General features: G+C 43.5%; 2 protein-coding genes across 2 annotated transcripts in view; one reads left to right on the top strand and one right to left on the bottom strand.

Moving 5' to 3' along the window:
- SGPP2 (sphingosine-1-phosphate phosphatase 2) overlaps positions 1-2,948 on the top strand; it is a 37,330-nt gene extending 34,382 nt beyond the window's left edge. Inside the window, exon 5 of the mRNA XM_075717025.1 lies at positions 2,403-2,948. Within this exon, the coding sequence (XP_075573140.1) occupies positions 2,403-2,948 (546 nt within the window). The remainder of the gene's footprint in view (positions 1-2,402) is intronic.
- A 7,781-nt stretch (positions 2,949-10,729) lies between these two features.
- The window catches only part of FARSB (phenylalanyl-tRNA synthetase subunit beta), a 41,119-nt gene continuing 30,061 nt past the window's right edge, over positions 10,730-21,787 (bottom strand). The window contains exon 17 of the mRNA XM_075716233.1: positions 10,730-11,003. Within this exon, the coding sequence (XP_075572348.1) occupies positions 10,852-11,003 (152 nt within the window). The 3' untranslated portion in view covers positions 10,730-10,851. The remainder of the gene's footprint in view (positions 11,004-21,787) is intronic.

The following is a 21,787-nucleotide window of genomic DNA, read 5'->3' as shown; positions in this document are numbered from 1 at the left end:
AGTAGGGAGAGTCCAGAAAAGCAGTTTTTCTCACAGAAATTGGAGCCATCCCTCCTCTTCCCATCTTCTCCTTAGTTGAACAGGCGAGGGGGGAGAGCATTAACTCTGCACCGCTAAATGTCTTCGTAAAGTGTTGGTCTTGAACTCCCCCGTCTCTTATGGGTGTTCAGAAAATCAAACCTCTGCCCATGCATACCAGAACCAAAGGGAGTCACTACTGATGGGCTGTGGCTGGGTATGTCCCGTGCTCTCCAGCAGCTTCTGGTAAGGAGTCTCCAAAATGAGGAGCCTGTATACTGGTGGACGGGGGAAAAACAGTATAAACCACTAGTCTGCAAAGTTTTTTTTTATCGTGCACCCTTATCAGTAAAAAAATTTTTAGCACACATGCCCAATATATCTATATTTATTTATGAATTATATAGATGTATTACTATATTGATAAATACATTACAAAACATACAGAAAAATAGGAATTTAAAAAAAAGGGTGAGATAAGGATGAAATAAACGCTACTCTTAAAATATGTATCTATTTTTTATTCTACTTAATAGTGGTGCAAAAAGTATTTTCTTCCCACAGCCTGGTGGGTTGCCTTGCGCACCCACTTTGGAGACCACTGGTATAAGGCACTGGTTATCTGGGTCCTGCCTGAAAACTACAGGGGCCATGTTACTGCATTGAGGCTGAGCGGGAGGATAATAAAAATCAGAAAACCTTAATCAGGTTTGCAAATAGCGGGTGTCTGTGCCCTGGCCAGGAACTGCTGGAGTCAGCTAGGTAAATCTGAGCAAAGCATTTGTTAGGGGAATATTAATGTTTGGTTAAATGTCTTCAATTGGAACAGAAAAGCACATGAACAGCTTTTGAATTTCACTCCTTAATCCCATGTGGAGAGGACACTGGGATGTCAGGACATTTTTCTTCTAATATGAAGTGGGCAAATAGTGAGGGGGGGAAGAGGAGGTGCATGGAGGTGATGGGATTTCTGAGCATCGGTGCTGGGAGCAACCCCCGGCTCTTTCATGTTGATGCAGTTACTCACTGTTAGGCCAAAACATGCCTTTGCATGTAAAGTTATCATCTAAAGATTTTGGTGTTGTGAAACATTGACACCTAATTGTATTTTACATATTAGACATCTGTGAACAACTTTGTATACGTCCACGGCTACCCTCATGTCATGGATGAGGGAATAAATGTAAGTGGAAATTTGTATTAGAAATACGAAAAATGGCTCTGGGAGTTGCTTAAAAGCAAATGTGCTGTGAATCTATTGCCTGGAAGTTGTAAACAGCCAGAGTTTAGCCATACTGGAGTAACGCATTTACCAGAAAGTCATTAAATATTTCTGTTGTGAAAAAGTCCCCTCAATCCTGCCTAACTATAAATGAAGTTCTCATACATAATTCATTTTAGACTGTGACCAAGCATGGTAGTAGTCAACTGTCATGACTTGGTGAAAAAGATACAATCTTGAGAAGAGGACATTTCTGTCTGTGATTAAATCTAGCTTTTGCAGGGCATTTCATGGTCAGAATACAAATTCTGCTGCCTCCTGGGCAATGCTGAGAGAGCAGCATGGGGAAACTTGTTATATTGCTTTTTATCTGGCTGCTCTCATACAGACAGCTTTTTGTTAGGGGTTAGCTCTTGTCTCCTTTCCCAGCCTTGCGGTCGACAACAATCAAGTTCTCAAAATACCTTATTTGCCTCTGTTAATAAATTAGGTTTTAACTATGCACTGCCTCGGGCGCTTAACTACAAGCTGGTTTTCAGTGGCTTGGGCAACAAATTTCTCCTTGATGTATTCTCGCCCGGTGGTGCCTACCTCTTGCCGTAGTCGGCAGAGATCAAGGCACCATGTCCTGCAGCTGTGTGCTTTTCTCCCCCAGAGCCTGTGTTCCTGGACTGGGTGCTTGTCTCTGACAAAAGACAGCATCTTCCTATTTATGCAAAGCAAGCAAGCGATAATCCTACTGATATGATGAAATTACTTGTAGGATTCTGGGAGGGGAAGGGTTGTATGAAGGCAGCTTACTGTGATATCGTCCCCGAGATGGAGTTGAGCATGTGCCTTTTCCACTGAGGTCGTAGGTGGAGAGTGGCCTTAAAACATGAAAGCAGCTGAGGGGAAGAATCTCACTTGTTCAGGGGAAAAATATGAGTCAATAGATATATTCACATGGACAAGGCTAAGGATGGGTTCACAGATTGTCACGTTTTGTTTAGCACAAGCTTTGGGTTGTCACTGTGCATGGGCAGTGCCATCGCTGTGAATTCAGGGTGTTCCTCTGCTGCTGTGCAGTTACGAATGCAGATGCTGGTCTTTTATCTTCACCTGAGAATATCCGTTTTACCTTCCAGGTCTCACAAAGCTTTTAAACGTGATCTCTTTACAGGATGTGATTGGCGGAGCGCTGATTTCAGCTGTGCTGCTCATGCTCTTGTATCCTGCATGGGACATGATAGATCACTTGCTGTTAACTAGTCCCTTCTGTCCACTGCTTTCCATAGTTGTGCCTCTTGTCTTATGTTACAACTACCCAAAACTAGACTTTTACAGCCCTACCAGGGGAGACACCACTACTATCTTAGGAGCAGGAGCTGGAGCAACTGTGGGATTTTGGTTAAATAACCAGTATGCTGCACCAGCCTACACCAGCGAAAATTCTCCGCTTGGATTTCCTCTGATTACGAGTAAAATAGTGGTGGTCATGCTAGCCAGGTTCTTTGTAGGGATCATAGTTGTTCTACTGACGCGTCAGCTCATGAAGAGCGTGGTCCTTGGCATGCTGGGTTATCGGTACAAGTTTCCCATTGGCGATCTGGAAGCCCGAAGACGACTGGAAGTTGAAGTGCCATATAAATTTATAACATACTCCTCAGTTGGCCTCAGTGCTACCGTGATTGTGCCGCTGCTGCACAAGCTGTTAGGATTGATGTGAGCGCAGCACCTTCCTTACAAAATAATGTATGGCACCACCATTTCAGAGATGGAATGAGTCAGTCAAGGCTTGTAACTTGACCAAAAAAGTGGTTTGTGCCTTTCTGCACTGGCCTAAAATACCTGATTCGGAAGAGTCATGGAAATCGCTGTACACAAATAACTTTGGGTTAGAAATCACTGACCCCACTGTGTCCCATAATTAGAGACCCCTGGCCCAGACATCTCAAGATGACAAGCACAGAGTACAAAGCTAAAATCCCTGCCGGAGCGGCAGCAGCAGCTGGTTTGCCGTAGGGTTGGGGGTGCTGGGAAGCGTGGCTGTGCCTGTGGGATGCCAGCCCCATGGGACTGCCTGCCTGGCCACGGGGTTGCTCCTGCTGAAGAAGGAGAGCAAGCCAAGGAACGGCTCGCATCTGGGGCATGGGGGAGTGAGCGGCTGGTGGGGTGGGGGAAGAGGTGACCAGCCAAGAGCAAAGCGCCATCCCTGGGGCGTGCAGAGCTCTGTCTGCAGCCCGCTATCCCCTGAGGACCAGGGGCGAAGGAAGAATGGCTGAAGATGGGAAGGTGATGTGGAGATGGAGGGAGGTGGAGGCTCTTCAAGCGCTGGCACCTTCCCACTGTTGGGCTTTGGCAGGAGCATCCCACTGGCCAAGGCGGCAGGTTCCTTCAGCAACCAGCGTCAGCAGAGATCAGAGATGGCCATACTTGGGTACGGCTGTGCATTTCCCTAAAGAAATCTGATGATTATTGTACTTGTCGCTTGTCATAGTGTCTTCTGATGGCACTGCCAGACCTGGCTAGTTCTGTGTATGGTTTTACCCATTGCAATCCTTTAAAAAAAACAACAAAAAAGTAAAACAGAAGGAAAAAAATCCAACACAAAACATTTTAAGCGATTCATAACAAATCCATCTTGAATAGTAATAAGAAAGCCTCCACTGAAGGATCCTTTACCTACATACAACCGAGCAGAGTTGTTACCACAATGTTGAGGCTTGCGTTCAAACTGTTTAACTCTGATTTAGCTTCCCTGTCTAGGAGATGGGACAAAGCCCTTCCTATTGTGCAGGGGCTCAGTGACAAGTAGTGTCCTTAAACCGCATTGTGGGAGGAGCTGCGTGGTGACTCCAGTGACTACAACGTGTGGCGATGATAAGATGCCATCGTTTTCTGGTGCTGCACAGCATTATCGTTGGTCTTCCATGCATCTTGCAATACCATGTATACACTTGTAGAATAGCAGTTTAGGAGTGTTCACAGGAGGGTCGTCGCTATAACTCAGGCTGCTTATTTAAAAAAAAAAAAAAAAGTATCTGCTGTTGGACCAATGAGCTGTTGAGAAATACAGCGGTGAATGTGGTCTGCTTGGCTGGAAAAATATAACACGCTATGACTGCGGAGCTTTAAGCATGGACCCTGTGCCTTTCCCTGGCAGAATGTACATAAAGGCCAGCTTTTTAACCATGTACACTTGTCTTCCTGGCTGCAAGAAAAATTAACCTGAAGAATAAAAAGGAGGTGCTTTGCCATCAGTTTGACCGCTTGGATAAATATAATCAAGTTAAAAAAATGTAGCTGGCAGTTTGGTACGAGGAGGAGGAGGCGTACACGTGAAAGAGCTGTGTGATTTTAAAACCAGGTTGGTAGTCTCCAGAAGAAACGCAGGCAGAAATTTTGACCATTTTTAGATTTGCCCAGGCTGTGGATAAACTGTTTTAAATGGGGCTGTGTGGACTTTACATGTGCATGCAAGCAGCTTCAACGTGTCTTTCAGCAGGGCACGTGCACGCTCACACGTGCCCTTTGGTGAGCACCGGGCTTGGGCCACCAAAGCCACGGGGTCCTGTCCTCAGTCTCCCTCCCTCCCACACACCAGAGGAGTGCTGCCCTCAGGCCTTAAAACACCTTTAAGCACCTTCTGCTGAGGTGCTTTATGATGTACGGCTGCAGGGCAGAGTTGAAGCCCTGCGGAGGGACCACATCACACTGGACGGGACCAAAATTGGGAAACAACTTGACAGCAAGCTGAGTGTTGAACCCGTGGGGTGAAAACAGTTGGTTCCAAGAAAGGCACGGTTTGACTGGGACATTCATGCAGTTTTATCTGTAAAATTTCTGTTCTGAAGCACAGCTATTTTATGCTATGAGAATTTTATATATTATATATAAATGCTTGGATTTATAAAGTATGTGCACAGGTATTTTTATCTTTTATAGCATTCGCCTGCATGTGATTCATGCAATACATGCAAACTGTACTTGGTTCAAATTTTAAAATATACCTATTTTGCAAAATTTGGTGTTTCTCTGTTCATTTTGCATCCTCTGTTGCTACTTGTAAATGATTGATATAAGGGGAATGAGTTGCAGTTTAAAATGCCTCCCAAATGCAGCCACCCACCTCTCTTCCCAAGCTGGCCCACTTGTGTCCCCTCATCCCCTGCTCCGTCTAGCTGCGAGCTTCGGCTCCTCTGGGCTCAGCAGCAACATTCTGCTTTTTTAAAAACATAAAAAAAGACTATCGATCTACTCACGACTATTTGTTACAACCTTTGCAAATGGAAACATGCTAGTTGCCGTGTTGTCAGTGATGGGGGGTACTTGGGCATCTGGAATCATCTTCATCTGCAATAGCTACCTCTAATAGACTAAACAGTTAGTCGGAAGTAAAATTTTATTTTGAATGAATATATGCAATTATAGCACGAAATCCCATAAACGGCAGAATATTTTGTGTTCATTGAGGAGCCTAACAAGGTTTTGTTGTCAAGGATGCATGTTTGAAACTGAGTAGGGCTGTGTCCTCCCCTCAGCATCATGTCCTGGCTGAAAGTGGCGTGCCCATGGACACCCAAGTGCCCGCAGCTGATTGGGGTGAGCCCCAATTGCTGCAGCACTTCTGGGCTGGCTGGGACCAGGCAAGGCTTTCAGCTGGGCTTCGTGCTGAGGGTGTGCTCGTGGGACGCTCGCTGGAGCACAGCCATTCCCTCAGGGCCGGGCTTGAAGAGGCAAGTCCTCCGACAAGGTAAGACACCGCCCTTTCTGTATTTCACTAACCTGAAGCACCAGGTCCTCGCTACGATCCAGTGTGTGTCGTCTTTGCTGTCTTTGGAAATGCTCCCCACCTCGCCATCCCTGCGGTTCAGGTACCTCTGCATCTCCAGTGTGATGGTGGAGAATGAGGTTTTGTGGCTGGTTTGCTGGTCATGTTCTGTACTCAGTACCACAAAGGCACGAGCTAAATCCTCTTGAGCAGGCACGCTTGGTGTTTAGAGTAAAACATTGCCTTTGATGTGAACGGGGTAGGAGGTAACTTCAAGATACAGACCACCAGCCTTGGAGCCTGGGCTGTTGTTTTCTCCTCAGTACTGTCCCGTACGTCCTAGTCCAGTGCTGCAGCCCTCCATCCCGCAGCCGTCTTCAGCTGGAGGGGTGGTGCCAAGACAATATTTTTCTAAACTTCCTTTGCTATGCTGTCAAGAGGGATGTGGCAGGCATCTCATCCTTAGCTTAGTCCACTCTGTCCCGCCTTGAAGCTGCCACCTCCTGATGTGCTCGCTCTGCAAACCATTTTCCAGGCGTGTGGTGTCGATCCAGGCTTCCGCCTGTCGCAGGGCATCTGTGTGCCGGTCCCCCAGCACAGAATCAGCTACTCGAGGCAGTGGCCAAATGTTATTGCAGCCCTTGGCAGGATTAAAAAACCAAACCAGCAAGCACTGAATCTGCCTCGTTTAATTTTCCAGCAGTACCTTTTTCATGACTCCAGTCTCCTCATCCTTCCAAGCTTCTCGGTAAAACTGCAAGCAGACTTGCAGGTTGCTTTTCTGGATACAGGTGATTTGATTTAAGGGACGGAAAAAAATAGTCACAAGTTTCATTTTTAACCTTTCTACTGCCTGCTGCAAGTAGAAGTTAGGAAATATGGGTACATCTCTGAACAGGGTGGAAGTGTGGCTCTAGCAGCGGGCAGGATCTTCCACATTTGCTAAAACATGTAAAGCATGACAGTCATTTGCTGCTGCGGAGCTCCTGCTCCTGTCAGAGCGCATTGCTTCCCCCCTGCCTGCGTGGGACCACGCTCGCCGCTCAGCCCGTGGCCATGGCCTGCCTGCCGTCCCCACTGCCACCCCGCTCGCCCTCCCTTGCACTGGGCTCGGTTTCAAGGTCGCCGGGTGGTCAGAGGTATTGTGTGTGCCTGAGGCTGTGAGCCCCATGGCAGCCTCCTGGCAGCACCCATTGCTTTTGCTTGGCCTATTCTGTATTCACCTGCCAGCCTGAGAATGATTTGAATTGCAAGCAAGCACACCCCCAGCCCAGAGATGGAAACAGTCCCAAGCGTTACGTTTACATAAACACTCACAAGCAATAGCAACAGTGACCTGCAAGCGCAGGGACCTGGGGCTGGGAGCTGCAGCCAGGCTGTCTCAGGGATCCTACTGTTTGGAAAAGCACCTTTGCAGGGCCGAAGCACAGCAAGGACAAACCCAAAAGTCAGTACTTGTGTCCAGTTGAAATGAACCCAGCAGTCACAGACAAGAGGAAATGGGCTCAAGCTACGCCAGGGGAGGTTTAGATTGGATATTAGAATCATAGAATCATAGAATCGTTTAGGTTGGAAAAGACCTTTAAGATCATCCAGTCCAACCATTAACCCACACTACCAAGTCTACTCTAAGCCAATCAAGGGTAGACTAGACTAAACCATGTCCCGAAGTGCTACATCTACCCGTTTTTTGAACACTTCCAGGGATGGTGACTCCACCACCTCTCTGGGCAGCCTGTTCCAATGCTTGACCACCCTTTCCGTAAAGAAATTTTTCCTAATTTCCAACCTAAACCCCGCCTGGCGCAGCTTGAGCCCATTTCCTCTCGTCCTATCGCTAACTACATGGGAGAAGAGACCAACACCCACCTCACTACAACCTCCTTTCAGGTAGTTGTATTCACAGAAAGGGTAGTCAAGCATTGGAACAGGCTGCCCAGAGAGGTGGTGGAGTCACCATCCCTGGATGCGTTCAAAAAATGGGTAGACATGGCACTCTGGGACATGGTTTAGTCTAGTCTACCCTTAACTGGTTTAGTGTGGACTTGGTAATGTTAGGTTAATGGTTGGACTGGATGATCTTAAAGGTCTTTTCCAACCTAAACGATTCTATGGTTCTATGATTTGACCTCTCTGTCACCAGTTCTCCAGCCTTTTGTGCTCATGTTCAGATCCCGAGCAATGACCCAGTAGCCACAGCCAGCAGGAACAGGCCAAAAGTAATTAATAATTGGGGACCACCAGTGAAAAAAATCCAGCTTCTGACTCTTCCTTAAAGAAATGCTCAAAATTCAAAAGTTGTTCAAAAATTGCTCAAAAGTCACCACCATCAGCAGACAATGTTTCCTTTGCCAGAGACCATAGCTACACCAAAGGGTAAAAGCAAAATCGTAATGCTCACCGTGGCTCTCTCTAGCACAAAGCTGAGTGTTAGGTACCTTGATTATTGAATACCGCTATGAGCAAGCTGTAAATATCAGAAAATTGGTTTGGGGCTACGACAATGCCCTGCAATAAATACGCTAATGCTAGACTTGTATGAAGTGTCCCACTCATCAGGAGTCACAGCTAATCCTGAGCACAGCACTACAGCAAAGCTTGAATTTCAGAGCTACAGCAGCCTCTGCAAGGCTGCTGGCACCACATCTAGCTGTGAGAGGGGTCGGTGGCTCTGAAGAGGCTTTTTAACTTTTCTCTCGATTCTCCTCCTCTACTTTTAGCAAGTAATGCTACTTCCCTGGGACAGAGCTAATGCCCCGCTTGTAGAGCACTTAGCTACCAACACACGGGCAAAGGGTATGAAAAAGAAGAAGTGAGCCTTAAAAGCCTCGCAACACATACCACTGCAGCTCAAGCCTTTCGTCCCAGCCTAATCTGGTCTTTACACTCAAAGGACAGTAAATTCACAGGAGAATTGGGACACCCAAAGAGTCAAAAAATCTTGTGTAGAAAAATATATTTAGTGCACGCAAATATGCCTGTACTCTGCTGAAATGCAGATCTGCCTTATTGTTGCCCTAATCCCCATGCATGACACACTAATGAACAGGGGGGGTTAATACTTACCATCTGCGTTACAGATTGCTTCCCACACTGCGAGCTTGCTTGGTTACAGTTGTGTAGGCATCACGGAGAGATATATCCTGCAAACGACAAGCTGGCTAATCCCTTGGGAGACTTTAAAATGTGAGCTGCAGTTTTCTCACTCTCCATGGGCTCTGGAGTCAGTCGTGCAACGTATGGCAATAGCTATATTCTCATTTCACATCTGTCATGCAGAGATATTTAAAATCTACACTTCCATCTGAGGGGAACCGTAGGGTTTCCAGATGGGTAACTGTAGTGCATTTTTCATACTGGATTAACACTTGCACCAAAAAGCCTTGCCTGTTGCACTCCCACCTGTTAAGATTATTGACAGGGCTACCATTGAAAAGCCATCGTGGGTCCAGCGACAGGGAACTGCACAGACCCGCAGCTCATCAAACCATGAGCTTACCTTACCCTCACCATTGCATATCTCTTCTTGTTGAACCAGTAATTGTAACACCCTTCTCCAGCATCACCCAGATGCCTGCCCTTGGACAGTTCCCCGCCCCCCCCAGGGATCAGGGGCTATCTGGCTCTCGCCACCGAAACGAGCCACAGCGTATTGGCCTAATGCAAATACTTGTTACAGTTAGCCTGCAACATTAGCAATGGTTATAATGTTGCAAATGAGGGATAGCCAGCTTCATTAGCAAGCCAGTAAAGTGCCTGCTTCAGCCTAGTGAGCTGGCCACCCCCTCAGTGACATTACACCAGGAGGGAGGTATCGGGCATCGCCGTGCTGGATGGAGCTGCTGGGTTTCCCAGACAGCAGAGGCACAATGAGCCAGGCTGCAGCGTAACTACTGCCAGAAAGCCACCTAGAGGGAAAGACTGACCCACAAGGGGTTTTCATATATTGTCAGGGGCAAAACTGCAAGAAAAGTAAATCTGTCCCAAAGCCGCGTGGCCCCTGCTGTGCAGCTGGGGTTCAGAAAGCCACTGGTGGGGCTATGCGAGTGCAGGAGGACCACACTAACTTCTGCAGCCAAATATGCCAGCTTCAGCCGGACAACGGCTTTGATATTTTTCAGTTCTTCATGCAAAAGACCACTGGCATATGCTCTTAAATGCATTTCCCCAATTTGGTTTGGAGCTTCAAAAACCACTAGGCTCACATCAACCATGAAAAAATTTAATTCCACCCCCTCCCCTTTCTGAATTTAGAATGATAAAGGATCAACAGTTATGTCTGGAGTAGGGAAGCAGATATTACACGTATCTTGCTTACAAAATAGCTGTGGTTTTCATGAAACAAGTTTATTTTCCTCCCCCAGCCATTGATGAGCACATGACAACCGTACAGAATAAAAGCTCAACTCCTTAGTTCTGCTCACATTCACTCAACATTTGCTCTAATCAATTATCTTATTTCATGCAATAAGAAAAGAATGAGATTCCTGTTATGCAGCCATAATCAGTTACAGTATGAAGCTGTGTCTGTGGAACATTTCTGATTTTGAAAACTAATCATGTGCTCTGCCATTACATTTCTCTTGTAAAACACTGGGCTTTTACCCAACTTCTTTCTTGCCCCCCTGCCCTTTAAAAATATTGAGGGCACGGTCTAGTCCGAGATGCCACATTCTTACCCTGCAGAAGCTCGTCAAATTGCACTGTACAGAAAATATTTACCCAGGGAGCCAGGCTCTGTTTTTCTAGTTTATTGGAATATAAAGGTGTAAGCAGATGTCCCCCACAGAGAAAGACAAAAGAGCAGAGGGTGCTGCATGTGACAGTGGACGGCTGTAGGAGGATAAAAGTCGTGTCTTCACACGAAGGGTTCAATATTGATCTCTAAGGCAGAGCATGGCATGGTGAGCTCAAACTTGGTGATAACATCGGGGTGTAGGACTCCAAGTTTCCCAATGCTTTGACCTTTGGCAAAGATCTCAGCACAGCGACCAGGAAAGAAAGCAGAGCCTGTAAAGAAAGTGAGAGAAAAAATCAGTATTTCTCCAGGCCAAAGAAGTCAACAGGCATTTAACATGGAGAACAAAGCTCTCACTATTAAACCCTTCTCTGTGCTGAGATGCTAAGAAGGGGCTCTCACCTTCTTGCACTAACAGCTGTCATGATTGATAGAGAACGAGGAAACACTTCTGAGTTAAAAATAAAATGTGAAGCCCAAAGCGTGGGCATTTTTCACACTCCAGTTGTTTTGACTCTTACTCCCGTAATAGAAATTAGCACAGATAAGTCAAGTCAGAGGGCTACTGAAATGAAGAACTTTTGCAGGCTTTAGGCTATTTAACTCCTGAATGTTTCCCACCTTACTCTGTTTAAGGAAATAAAGCTTGCTGTCATCTAAGGGGTAAGTAGGCATGTCAAGCTTGATTACCTGTCACATAATTAGAAACGACTTACATTCCTCATCTGGAGGAGAGCTTTTAAGCAGTTTCATATACACTGTAAAACTGTGGAACAATGAACTCAAAGGAAGTCGAAGATCATCTTCCTCTTACCTCAAACCAAGCCCCAAGTTTTAAATGTTATTTGGGAGTTTAAGAAAAAAAAAAGTAATTGAATTGGCCATGAAGAACTTGGAGAAGCTATGCAGACTTTTTCACCAAAAGTCTTTCCTACCTGGGAACTTACCTGTCTGTGGTGGCTACACCAGCAACACATTCAAGCTTGTCTATAGCACCTACGCTTGCATTTTTTTTGTCTCTGTCCTGAGGTGAGTGGCATTTTGACCTGACAGCCCTTCAAAAGACAAAAACAAACCAGCAAGCTGCTCCTTCTGAAGCCACCTCTTTTGTAACATGTCTGTGGAAGGAAGGCACAGTGTGCAGGACCTCCAGTGAGCAGTGCTGCAGAAGAGGCTGTGAACTCAAAGGAGGAAAGGGGAGAGGATGAAACAAGGCCACTGGATCCTACAGATCCTCCTGTAGAAAGCTGCCTCTGCCATGTTTTTAATGCTACTGCCCTTGCAGGGAGGGAAGAGCTCTTTACTAGATTTCCACTCAGAAGTTAAACAAGTCAGCAGGGACAGCATTGGGGACCAGCTTCCCAGTCCTCACGCCTTGCTCTGCATCTTTATCTCAATAGGCTAAAATCCACCAAAGCATTGTCTACAAGAAGAGCTGGTCACTGGGTATGCGTGAGGTTGCATCGGTGCAGACGAGAAACATCCCTGCTCTACTTGCTTCTGTGCCAGTATGAAGACAACAGCTGAGGAGCTGCTTCCAGTCCTGCTCCCTGCCTGCTACCAACACAGCACTCAGCCCTTCAACATCCTCTGCATCCTGCAAAAGGATCACAAGAACTTCCTAATGGCAACTTACTCTCTGGTTGCTCCAAATCCCATTTAAGATTCAGGATCAGCTCAGGACATTTTACTGCATTTACAAGGAGATTTTTAAAAAAGGCAATAAAGGGCCAAATTAACCTCGAACCTCAGGAACATTTTCATGACACTGATCACTAGTAGTCAAGCCCAGAGATACATTCTTTGTTAGCTCCCCAATGGAAACAGTTCATTTAAGAAGTCTCTCCTGTGAGGTTTGTAGTCATAACTTGCAGCTACAAGAATAAGAACAGCAACTAGATCTTTTTCTTGTCCCACTTGCTACAAGTGCAAATTAACTTAAATGTGTACTTTAATTTTGGCTGCCTTGTGAAATCTGATGGCGGTAGTAAATGATCATAGTAACATTACCTAAAGGCTGTTTTAAAAAATACTCAGAACCAGTATCTTTTAAATCATCCGGTTCCAGTCTTAGCTATGAGTGCAAGCCAACTACTTACACTGGACATACAAAAGTGAAATTATCTAGCCCCTGGATGTTACTGGCACGTGACTCTAGCCAAACAGACACTTGCCACTGCCAAGCTGCACTATTCGAAGCAAGTGTTAAAATAAACCTTGACGAAACAAATTTAGAAAAGAAACAAATGCCACACATACAGATCACTCTGCAGATTGTGGGTGAAAACATAACCTAAAAATAAAGTACCCTTGTAGTTAGTGGTAAAGGCTTTCCTATTTGTGAATAAAGCTGGTATTGTACCACAGATGTGAGCAGCACACAGTGACGTTCTTTTAGAAACTTGACTGTAAGCTTAAATTGGCAAAAGAGCAAGAACCAAGCAGAAGTTAATAATGCTGGCATGGTACCCCACTATAAAATTATAGGAAAAAGGGGCTTTGACAATATGGTTAGTTAAAAAGCTGTGAGTCTGACTTGTCTGTTCTTCTGAGCTGCCTTGTGTGTAGCCTTGGGAAAGTTACTTTATCTTCTTGCACATCTAGACCCAATCATGAGACTTAACTGTTTTTAAACTTGTTGTAGACATCTGGATGGGGTCTAAAATAATACTGCACTCAGTCAATCTATCAAAGGCAGTTTCCAAGATCTGTGCCGCCTCCCATTGTGTGAAACAATTTTATATGTTCAGGCACAAGACATGCTCTGCTATCTGGGCATCACCAGCTGTTGGTCTTCCAGTCAGAAGTTAGGCAGAAGGTGGACAGGCAGTCAGGAGACTTGAAGCCTTACCCGACACTCACATCCAGCACTACTGACCTTCCCTAGAAGGTTAACTTCAGTAGAAGTTCCCTTGCATTTAACTAAGTAATACACATTTGTGATAAATTTTGAAAACTGGTGGCAATTCATGACATTATATTGGAAACTATGAAGTGGCTTAATGATTATGGCATAAAGTGAAGAGTTATGTTAGCTAGAATCTTAACACAGACAAAATTTATGCCTTCTTACCATGAGCTTACAGCACACCTTTATAACACAAGTGAACTGAATCAGTGAATCACCACCACCAAAAGGGAGGAGGTGGCTCTCCAGCTGGAGAGGGGAGGAGAGTAGGACAAGCTGTTGATTTGGCTGAAACCTTTACCATGAAACCATACATTGTGTGGTTCTGAATACACTGCTCCAGGCTATGGGCTAGGCCTTCAGCCACATTTTCCATCTCACATGCAGTAACCGATGCTGGACCATGACATTATTTATTTTACTTTGTGCTTCCTTGCAGTGAAGAGGTAAATAATAATTAATATTAAACTGCAGGAAGCAGGACCTTCAAATCACCTCTCTGTTTCTAGTTAAGCTAACACTGAAATATTGGCTACTTCACAGTGCAGTCACTAGTGTGCCCGGTGCTTTGCAGACATGGCACTTGCAGGGTATAATTCTGTGACTGGAAGAGATCACACAGTAAGCAAATAAAAATGAAAGAATCCGTTAAAAGCTTTAGGGTTCCCATCTGTCCAGCTAACACTTGGCTCTTGCACCAAAGAAACATGAGCTGAGGAATAGGTTTACAGAGAGTTTATGAACTCTAGTTAATAATGAAACTATTATTATGGTAATTGGCTGCACTATAGAATGCTTCAAAGTATATTCCTGCCTGCCAAAAGGGCTTCCAGACTGCATCCCACAGATGGGGCATGTAAGGTCTTCCTCATCTTAGTGACTCTCCCTTTGACCATACATGTGGTAAGGGAAGGAAGCTGGCTCATGCCTGAGGCTGGGTGTTGCTGGTCCATGTATGTCTGCCAGGGCACCAGAATTTGGAGCAATTGTAAATTTCGGATCAAAAAATTCAGACATTGAAAGGGAAGCACATGAAGAAAGGAAAAAACTTAGAAGAAACATGAAAAATCTGAGCAGAAAGGGGGGAAAAGAGAACCAAGCATTTTGCAGCCAGGGGGAGTGCTTTGACTGAGGGACCAACCATGACTAGAAAAGGAGACCTGAACCAGAAGAACATCACTTGGTCTGAGGACAAGCTGTGGGTTGCAGGAGGATCTGAGCAACCCACAGAGCAGGACAGTAAATGAGAGGATTCCTCAAAATAACCAGGAAACAAAGGTAAGGATTTTTTTTTTCCTGATTTGTGTGTTTCTTGTATTATCAAGTAAATAGTAATAGTGCTTTAGATTTCTAGCAAAGCTTGTGTTATGGACTGGACTATCATGTCAACTCTTGAAATAAAGTACAAAACTTTAGAGTGAGAGTGTTGTGGTTTAACCTGGTAGGCAGCTAAACACCACACAGCCATTTGCTCACTCCCCGCCTCCCCAGAGGGATGGGGGAGAGAATTGGGGGGGGGAGGAAGTAAAATTCATGGGTTGAGATAAAGACAGTTTAATAAGACAGAAAAAGAAGGGAAAATAATAATAATCAAAATAAGTGATGTGCAATGCAGTTGCTCACCACCTGCTCGCTGATACTGAGCCAGTTCCTGAGCAGCTATCACAGCACTCCTGGCCAACCCCCCCCCCCAGTTTATATACTGAGCATGATGCTATATGGTATGGAATAGCCTTTTGGGCAGTTTGGATCAACTGTCCTGGCTGTGCCCTCTCCCAGCTTCTTGTGCACCTGGCAGAGCATGGGAAGCTGAAAAGTCCTTGACTGGTGTAAGCACTACTGAGCAACAACTAAAACATCAGTGTGTTATCAGCATTCTTCTCATCCTAAATCCAAAACACAGTACTATACCAGCTATTAGGAAGAAAATTAACTCTGTCCCAGCCAAAACCAGGACAGAGTCAAGGCAGTATGAAAGACATGATTATGCTACTTGCACATATAGAGAATCAGCAAAAAATGCATGTGCTAGTATCTCATTTGAATAAATCACACCATAAGCTGAAGCCCAGTGCTCTTTTAAGCTTCAATGAAGTCTTGATGCCAAAGGGTGCCTTCCCAGAAAAGTTAGCAGCTGTGACCTGCAGCTTTTGAGCAGGAGTTCAAAGTTGACAATAGAGTTTGTCCTATCTGTGTACGTACTATCGTCAAGAACGGTATGGTTGTGAAGAGCATGGTCTCCCTGAAGAAAGCTTTCACTAGACAAACAGTCACCAAAGCACACCTGGAGGCACTGTTATCAGCAGGCGTGCTAGGAAGGGATTGCATTTGCTGCTCGTGAAATTATATAGAAAGGCTGCTCTTGTAGGTCTGGTTGGTTGTACCATCAACTACATCGAGAGCCAAAATTTCTTTAAAAATTGTAGTTTACTATACCAACTGTTTTAAGGATAACAGATTTATCACTCCTGATATAGCTAATCCTTTCTGCTCTGTACACAAATAGTACTTCATAAACTTCACCTTGAAATCTAGTCAGAGATCGTATTGTCCTTGCTGATAGAGACCTATACAATGCCACAGGAAGCCAGAAGGTCTAGCAATGGAAATCCACCTCTTAATATGTCAACATTATAATTGGTAGTTACGAGAAGGGATGGGGTGAAACACAATATGCATTCCTAAAGCAGAGATGCCAAAGCCAGCCATGTCTTATGCTGACATACTACACACAAGTGAAAGACAAAAGCTACTTCTCGTGACTGCAAGTAAGAATTTAATTTCCAGTGTTCAGTGATGTAGAAATAATACCTTTAATTACAGCTTCTGTAGCATGTCCTCAAAATCTGTAATTGCCGCTCTGTATTCAGGCAACAGGGCCACTTTGATTGCTTTGGGGTAATTCCTTGGCCAATAATCCAATAGAGCATGTAGTCTTTAGCACATTTTCTGGCTAATTGATCCTCAAAGAGCTCTGAGTTCCCTGTACTCTTTGTTGTCAAACACCTTGCACAGTTTCTTTTCTCTACCTTACTCTCCCTCCTTTTCAAAAAGAAATAGATTAAAGTAGTATTATAGGCCTACAGTTGCACTAAGCCTTCAAACCCACTCGTTTGTTCCTATAATTTGAAGGAACATCGGAAGCTGAAGCTTAAGAAGGTAATAGAGCAGAGCTCATCTGGCCTCCAAAGTCTTTCATCTTAATTCCCCATTCCCTTAGTCAATCCAGCTGCCCTTTCACTACCTCATCCTGACTCACCTGGTGAAGTATTTTACCTGTCCTACACTGGATGGAATTTAGTTTTTTGGGTTAGATGTTTTTCTTTTTAGGATCAGCTTCTTCACATTTTTGACTAAATCCTTCTTTTGGCAGATATGCTCGAATGCCAAGTCACAGGACACTATCAGACCAGTCAGTATTTTAAAAGGCAACCACCTTTTCTTGCCCATGCACGCAGCGCAGTCAGGCTCCCAGAACCTTATGCAAAAGGAACAGCAACCTCAAAATCATATCTTGTTATGGGATGATTTTTCTTTGGCTAATTTTTAAAATCACAGACACCTCAAACCTTGCATGATTTTTGGAACTTACTGAGAGACTGATTGCTGTTTTAAGTTGCACACTGTCAGCAATTCTTCCCCCATATACCATCTTCCTCTTATGCCCAGAAAAAACATACTTTGGGATCAGTGGGATATTTATGGACTTTAGTTTCCTAATTTGCAACTCCTGACTAAAGCTGTGCCAGAACAACCTCCACTCCCCAGATCACACCTAACTGTAATGACACATCAGGAAATGCAAATCAGTGCAATCAAATTTAAGGTAAGCACCTTAGCTTTATCTCACACCCCCGCCCCACCAAAGGAAATAATTAACACTTGAAAAGATGACCGAAGAAATATCTATGATATGAATGAGTATGTCCTCTGTCTAAAGGACATCTCTCATTCTGATTTCTTGCTATGTTTCAAAAGCCTCCACATACAGGGCACAGCAGAAGAGGGCAAAGGGACAATTAGTTATTTACCTGGACTGGTACACTGGATATCCAAAAATAGAGTTGACTATTACAGTCCTTGTGCAGACAATGAGGCTAGGGAATATGGAGAATCACCCACAAATTTGCAGTGGTCAGTCAATTAATCATCTTCTCGTGTTACAACTAAGTCAACAGCTGCATTTTTATTAGCTTGTATCTCGGGGAGAGTGTGAGGAAAAATTAATTCTTCTATCTCATAAAAACCCTCATATACAACTCTACAGCTGAATATATTCTATTCTGTATTTGACTATATTTAAGACTATTTACGGATCAACGATATTGCTTTACAAATACAAACTTAGAATACACTGTAAGCACTATAATATTGCTTGGGTCCAGAGTCAACTGTTGTTAGTCATGTTAAAGTGTGTTGCAGTGATGAACTGGGGATTGGTGTAGCTAGCAATCTCTTTCCTTCAGTTGCCTTGAGAACAGAGACCAACACAGACTTTTAGGCTAGATTTTCTTGCTGTAGAGTGCCCCAGGAGCTCTAACAGAGAATGTTTGGTGTTGCTGGATGTCAGGAAGTGTTCAAGAATGCAACAGGTTTGGAGCTTCTCTTTATTCACCTGTGTTATTCTCAGAATTACAGCAGTGTCAGACACTTAAAAGATTATTTGGGTAAAATTACTGTGTTCCTGCCTTTCCTAATGGCAGGTAATATTTGGGTGGATGCTGAGGCTAAGGAAGGCAGACGTTTTGGGTCACTGATCTGGGTAACAGGCTGGAGTAGTGTGGTGGCCGCTTAAATAATGTGTACAGAAAAACTTAAGCAGGAAACCTAGAAAGAAACCTACCGAATTCTGTGTATCTTTCTAGAAATCAGTATTTGTGTATAAACCTCAATAAATTTGCATTTGCATGGCAGTTGTGAGAAACAGCAATTCTACACTGGAGTTTAGCTGCACTGTAGAGTTACCATTACATATCTAATCTTTGCTTTTAGGCCAGTTTTATCTAATTTATCTAGACCTATCTGAAATGTTATATTTTGTCCTGTCTAAAAGTCACAAGCCTAAACTGATATTATGTCACAGCTACTTATAAAACTAGAGAATTCCTAATCCCAAATACAGCTTTTTTTTTTCATGATGTCTTGCTATTTCACTTGAGTTAGAGAACACAAAGCTTTGAATATTAAAAAACTTAATTTATTTCCATTCCATGACTGTTTTTATCCCTCTCTAAATATCTAAAGGAATAATTCATCCTTGCAAACATCAGAACCTGTCAGAAACTAGGAAACAATAAACCATATTCTTTATGGTAGGGGGTATAACATATTCTATGCATGCACAGTAAGGCAGCGGATTTTAGCTTTTAGGCTCTGCTTTCATGCAAGCATTGGAGAATAACAAGAACCAGCACTAAGTCAGTCTGCAAGTCTACTTTAGTATGTCATATTTAGTTTGCATGTTGTTTATTCACTACCTGTCCTAGACCAAGCCGTCCTCCCCTCCCAATGACCTGACATTACTTGCTGAGATAAGTAACAGCCACCTGATGTTATGCTTTCACAGCTGCTACATTTCATGCCTTTTACAAAGTGACTTGACAAGCTAGCATGGAATAATACATAATTAAACGATGCATCTCAGCAGTCACCGGAACTGTTAATCACTTAGTTTTAACAACTAAGATTTCTGTTGCAAACCAGCACCCTGTGGCTGAAGCACATGGCTGCACCAAGGAGGAACAGAAATGCTTGAACTGGCTGAATGTGAGCCAGCCCAGGACCAGAAGCAATACCAGGTCTACAACAAATATGGCTGTTCTGCTTCTGGACCCAAATAAGGAGGATCTGTGCCCAGCACGTGTACTGGGTTGAGTCTGCACTAGCTCAGCATTTCTTTGCTATCTACTGTTTTCTAATACATACACCATAAGCAAAGGTAAAGTCAATTCCTCCACCGTGGGCAACAGAAATACTGATCTTAGGATCCTGCGTTCACGTTGATCTAAAAGTTTGAGCCAAAATCTTGCAAATTCCTCTTTAAAATTTTATTGCATAAATAAATGTTAGAAAATGCATGTGAGATTAAATCTGAAGCACTGCCCCTCCGCTTCCATATCCCAGTTCAAAAATCAAACCAGATCAGAGAACTGCTTTAACTATGAGCTATAAATTTGACACGATCGCAATTGCTAGCATTAATACTGTAGTGAAAATGAAAGGATACAGACACTTAGTTGGCCTCTAGCCATAGCAGGCTGTGCAGGATGTGAAAATGGAATGGAAGGATGGAGCTGTGGCACTGGTCAAGTGTAGCACTTCACTGGAAAAGCCAGTGCAACTGGACCTGCATCCTGACTGTCACTACTTAGATCACTGGCCCTGTTCACTGAGAAAGGAGATGTGCCATTTGCTGCTATTTCTGCTACTGCCTTGGATGAATCATTTATTTTCTAGAGAAGGCTTTGCAACATTGAAAATATAGTTTATGATTAAGAAATAACTTTCTATTTCAAATTATAAGGAGACAGACAGAAAAAATGGAAATTACCTAATTCTGTATTATGTAATGTAAGCTATGCCAGACATTTAAAACTCTTGATGCAAGGAAGATTTTTATCTGTTAGATTTGTTATGATGTGTGATTAAAAAAGATAGTTGCCCCGGGGGGTGGGGAGGAGAATTTAGCTCTGAAGAGGCTTCCCTAGTAAAGGAACAGCAGAAGAGGAAAGATTTAGTGTCAGGGAGAAGAAATTAACATCTTGAGCTCAGGAACAGAAATGCCAATGTTTTAGATGGTTCTGGGAGTTGACAAAAACTGGTAGAAAATGAAAAGTCTGTCAGGAGAAACACTACTACTTCTTGGAGCATCCCTCATCTGTCAGAATAAAATGCAATGGGAAGAAAAACACTCTAATCTTTATTAGTTAGTATTTGCAAAAAGAGGAAGGTAAGAGAAGATAGCTTGTGTTTCTTTACAAGCTGACTTGACACCCCTCCCAGAATATTTTTCCAGTTACCATAGATTTTTCCTCTGCTATCATACAATAAGAAACATACTTCTAAATGAGTGAATTAAAAGGAGTTTCTTTTCTGAAATAATATTCTGAATTTGAGAAACTAATATGTTCTTTGTTCTATTATTGAAATTTTAAATTTCATATGTGGGCAAGAAGTGTGTCAAACATGATTTTGTGATGAAAGCTTAGAAGACACAGAAGTCTAAGCCTGTCAAACCTTTTATTATCCTGTGCAGTGCTAAAATAATGTAGTTTTCCTCTACGTAATTTTTTTTTTGGGGGGGTGGTGGTGGTGATATGAGGTTTCTGCAACAGATTATATTTGAAGGGTATTGGGAAGGAACATCTAAAAAAAACTCTTCCAGATGAGGAGCTGAAATGACCACAGGAATGGAAAAAGCCTTCCTCAAACTCACTTCTGATAGCCTCTTTTTTTTCATAATAAAGATCAACTTATAACACAAAGCTAATGAAACATTTCCAGAAACAAACTATGGGTGTTGCCACAAACTATTTCAGTGTTGCTTGGCATAACTGCATCACTTGCAACAGCAAGACACCTCTGAGACATCCAGTGGTAGTATGCTGTCAAATTTTGATAAATCGGGTTTGTCTGGAGAAACTCCAGACACTGTAGACTCCCACTTTGGCTAATTAAATAACCTAAGCAGCTCACCTGTTCATATCTTTGCCAGGTACCTCCTTGGGTATTAAAATGGCTACAACCAATGTGAAGCGTCAACACTGGTGTGGGAAGATACCGGATTGGCCTAAATTTGTAGGGATTTAGTTCCTATAAATCTGAAGTCCTGTATTTACAGAAGGAAGCAAAGAGCAGAGATAACAGACAATTAAAGGGATATTAAGTGAGCAGCCACACCCATTTTATTAGATAATTTCATTTTGAGGAGTTAGAACTGTAGTTCTTTACTTAACTAAGCTCCCTTGATGCTGCAGGGAAAATTGCTCAAGAGAAAACAATGAGAAATTAATTAGAAATTCATTAGATCTCAAAGTAGTGGCCAACACTGAAAAAGCCACAAGAACTAGTGACAAACATCCAGTTTTGCAAGATACCTTATAATTAAGCCATTGTAATCATCAGCGCTGGAACTCCTGAAACCCCTTG

The sequence above is a fragment of the Pelecanus crispus genome, chromosome 9 (genome assembly GCF_030463565.1).
Source record: "Pelecanus crispus isolate bPelCri1 chromosome 9, bPelCri1.pri, whole genome shotgun sequence".
Taxonomy (NCBI): Eukaryota; Metazoa; Chordata; class Aves; order Pelecaniformes; family Pelecanidae; genus Pelecanus; species Pelecanus crispus.
Note: the sequence above shows the minus strand (reverse complement) of the source record. Positions and strands in the feature narration are given on the sequence as shown.